This window comes from Egretta garzetta, unplaced genomic scaffold (genome assembly GCF_000687185.1).
Source record: "Egretta garzetta isolate BGI_Z169 unplaced genomic scaffold, ASM68718v1 scaffold130, whole genome shotgun sequence".
Lineage (NCBI taxonomy): Eukaryota > Metazoa > Chordata > Aves > Pelecaniformes > Ardeidae > Egretta > Egretta garzetta.
In genome coordinates this window covers 1,785,205-1,789,060 of record NW_009258284.1, presented here as the reverse complement: position 1 = coordinate 1,789,060, position 3,856 = coordinate 1,785,205, and the positions used below count along the sequence as shown (strand labels likewise).

Sequence of the window (3,856 nt, the reverse complement as noted above, 5' to 3'; positions counted from 1 at the left end):
GCCGCTGCAGAACTGCCCCCCAGGGAAATAATCCCCAGCGCTTTGTCTGCGCCGCCCCTCTGCAACTGGAGCGACGGACCCGTCTCCTCGCCGGGAGGGAGCGAATGTAACCCAGCGTACGTGACGGAGAACGTCGTCTTGGAAAATAAAAGAACCTTTTTCCACCCTCATCCCACTATGCGAAGACCCAGTTGCAACTACCCCGTGGTTAGCAACTATTGCCCAAGCATAGTATGCATTTATTTGAGCCTTCCCCGATGAGGCAGATCCTCCGGCTCCCCGCACGGGTGGTTATCTCAAATCTTGGTTATCTCAAATCCTAGAAAGCCGTGGTAGGCTTGGCCTAGCGAAGGAGGGGAGGCGTCCACACCTCAGCATTCCCACCTTCTGTCCCTGGCCTTGCTACTGCTGTATTCCACGCTACAGCAAACCCCTTCTCCCTCTTTTATTTTCGGTTGTGGTGCCTGTTTCTTTGTTTGACGGGTGTTGGTTAGCTTGTTGCGCTTTGCCACACGCTCACTGTTCTACGCATGAAATACCGAGAGCTCCTGACGCTGCGTTACGGCAGGCCATCCCTCTCCTACACCCCAGAGCCGCCCGCAGTAGCCTAGGCTGTCCCAAAAGGACGGCCAGATACCATTCCTTAGTTCAGCACACCAGCTAGCTTCCCCGGGTTATAGCGAGAAATTGGGGGTGGTGGGGTGTGTTAATTAAAGGGATACGCCAAATTGAAGTCACTACTGCCCCCAGCGTTTTATTGTCTTTTCCAAAACTACTACAAAACTACTGGGTTTTTTTTTTTTGGTTTGCTTATGCCACATATAGTCACTCCTAGTGCAGAAGGTTCCCCCGGTAACATCTATTGTTTTTCCTTAAATGACCGAGAGAGCGTCACTTTTAACAACAGAACCGAGTATTAATTTTCTTACTGTATAAAATACAGAATTTTATTAACATATAAAATTAAACCTTAACATAAAATAACTATTCATGACCTAGAACCACACAGCAAGATTCATTAAGTATTTCTCTTCTGTATTTTGTAAGAAGGATGTGATGTGCTTCTATTGTGAAAATATCGTGAAGTATTTTCCAAGTTCACTCATGACTGGAAAAGGTTTCGTAATTCTTTTTTTTCCTCCCCAGTATACCTAACTGTCCTTTAAAAAAAAAAAAAAAAAAGTATTTCTTGTTTCCCGATACAAAAATTTAACAAATTTTTTTTTAACAAAAAAATTCCAGAAACATCGAGCAGTGTTAATACTACATAGCATTCAAAAACGTCAAGTGAAATAAGCCATGTGACATCAGATTACCGATCTACCATCTCTGCTACCCATCTGCTATCTGAAATATCATCCCATTCCTGAGCAAAACAGTAAAAAAGCTGGTGAAGGGATAAGTTATCAATAAATTAAAGGACAGACTGAATGACAATGGGAAGACAATGAATCTCAAGCAATCCTGACTACTCATGCTATCCAGTTATTTTTACTTTTTAAAAAATTTAGAATGACACCTTTGTAGCCATGTGGCTACATCCCGGCAATGAAACACGGACTGATGCACCTGTCAGGGGAGTAACAGCTTGCTAAGCCAGAACACAGCTTCAGAACCAGACATCAGTCAGGAACTGTGAGCAAACCGTAAAGCTTTTAGCGAGAACCTACAGAATCAGTTCGCTGTTGTGGCTATTAAATATTTTAGCGATCTGTGAGTTGAATCACCCTGCCCTCCTGTATTAAGCTGGCTCTAGCATTCATTGGGACCTGTCTGTGAACTATTATAATTAATAATCTGGCATAAAAACAATGCGGTTTTAAAAAAGCCTTAAAGAACACCCAAATCAGAGCAATGGATGGCTTTTTGCTGGCTTAGTGAGACATCCTGGCTCAGGAAGGGTTCTGATGAACACCAGAAAAGGGTGGGGGAGGAAGCGTAAACTTCGTTTTTTCTGGAGCAGGCAGCCATTAGATCAGTGCATCCACCTGCGTGGCGTGACGCGACTTCACCCTGAAGACTGAGGACTCATAAAATACAGGAGGTAGAACGTGTTATCTCAGTGAAAGGTTTGGGAATCAGAGCAGACCAGCACCACGATCATAGGAATTAGAAACCTGACACCACAGCTTGCCATTGCACAAAAGGTCAAGTTGGGAAACCCTTCCTCATTCCCAACACACCACTGCAAAAACTGAATATAATAGAGAATGTATAAACAGGGAAACAAGGAGCTAGGGGTAATTTTTTTTTCCTCCGTGGTAGCCATTGCTACAGCAAATTCAGGTATTCTAAATGTAATTCTCTAAAACACCATTGCTAGAACATGATGAGAAATTAGAAGAGAACCTCTTCACCCTCACCTGTTCACGTTAAGGATTTATTTGTACTCCTCTTCTGTTTAAGTTCCAGGAAAAAATCTCAGGATTTTGCCTTCTGTGTTTTCACCTAGCCTCCTCGACACCAGCGAAGTTTGCCAGCACTAGGTACTCAAATTGACACAAAGACAGCGTGCATTTCTGCTACGATTCCAAGTCCTTCACTTGAGTATCAAATCTGTGCCTCCCTGCACCAGTTTTCAAGCCTACTTATCACACTGATAACACTGTCAGTTCTGTAAACATTATTTCAAATTCACTGATGTAAGCACACTTCTTTACCATTAAGAATTAGATGATTATATCAGCATAGTCTAACAAGAATGTGTCATTTTCTGTTATTTCCCCATATTGCTGATCTTTTAAGAGCATCAGTTAGATCATTCATATACACTACGGTCACTGCAGCAATTAGAAAAAGGAATATGCCTATTGTTGTAAGACAATGAAAAAAGTTTATTTTCTAAAAAAAAAATAAAAATTAGACTACGGGAATGTAACTACTTTCTCAAAAGGTTCTAAATGCCTTTTTAACCTACTAGCACAAACCATGTTACCAGACACAGAATTTAATCCCTAATGAAAACAAAGAAATTGGGCATAGATGTTTAAATGCTGGTGCAATTTGTAACAGTACAACAACTAAAGAAGCAGAAGATTCTCCCTTTCTCGATAGAGAAAAGCCAAGACAGGACGATTAAAGCCAATACCTAGAGAAAGCTGAGCCGCTGCATTTTTCTTAACACAGAGCCAACTGGGCAAAATTAACGGCCAACGTTGTTTTGCTAACTGTACTCTACGCAGCTCTGAAAGATCATTTCGCTAACAAAACCCCCTTTTCAGTTCAAAATTAGTTTCAGCGAAGTTATTTTGTACCAACGTCACAGTGAGCTCTTCAGACATCCAACCGCACTGGTTTATCAGGAGATTCCTGAACCACAAAACTTTCAAGGGCGAATGCTTTTCAAAGGCTTGCTCGGAGAACAGAAGCATCCCGCCAGCTTTAGTCCTGACAGGGCACCACCTGCCTGCTCCCCCACAACCGACCTTAACCGAGGCTCCTCAGGCTACACCTCAGAAGTGTTAACACAGGCCCGGGCAGAGCCTCAGCTTCGGTGAGGGAAATTACCTCAAAAAAAAACAAACCCAACCAACCAAAACAAACCCCCGCCGGGCCCCCGCCCCGCCAATGGGAGGGCGCTGAGCAGGGAGCAGGCCCCGCCCAGGGGGTGACATCATCCACCGCCCGCTCGCATTTCCCGTCTGTCTCCCGGCGATGGGCGGGGCCTCACTCCGCGCAGGCGCAGCTTGCCCGGGGGCCGGCGGCAGCGCGACCGTTTCACTTACGTCAAAACAAATTTACGACAGTGGCAGCGGCTGTGGTTGCTGTGGAGAGGCTCTCGGTGCCGCGCCGGTCCCTCGCCCCGCTGAGCCCCGGACCCACGGGCGGGTGAGAGCGGCGCGGGGGGGTCGCCTCT

The 3,856-nt window shown here is 45.1% G+C and overlaps 2 protein-coding genes across 5 annotated transcripts in view; one reads left to right on the top strand and one right to left on the bottom strand.

Moving 5' to 3' along the window:
- Nucleotides 1-3,371, bottom strand: part of SPAST (spastin) — a 40,321-nt gene extending 36,950 nt beyond the window's left edge. Inside the window, exon 1 of the mRNA XM_035892360.1 lies at nucleotides 3,287-3,371. Within this exon, the coding sequence (XP_035748253.1) occupies nucleotides 3,287-3,371 (85 nt within the window). The remainder of the gene's footprint in view (nucleotides 1-3,286) is intronic.
- Nucleotides 3,372-3,694: 323 nt separating this feature from the next.
- The window catches only part of DPY30 (dpy-30 histone methyltransferase complex regulatory subunit), a 6,335-nt gene continuing 6,173 nt past the window's right edge, over nucleotides 3,695-3,856 (top strand). For all 4 annotated transcript variants that reach the window (XM_035892393.1, XM_009637198.2, XM_035892379.1 and 1 more), the window contains exon 1: nucleotides 3,695-3,828. The gene's annotated coding sequence lies outside the window, so the exon portion shown is untranslated. The remainder of the gene's footprint in view (nucleotides 3,829-3,856) is intronic.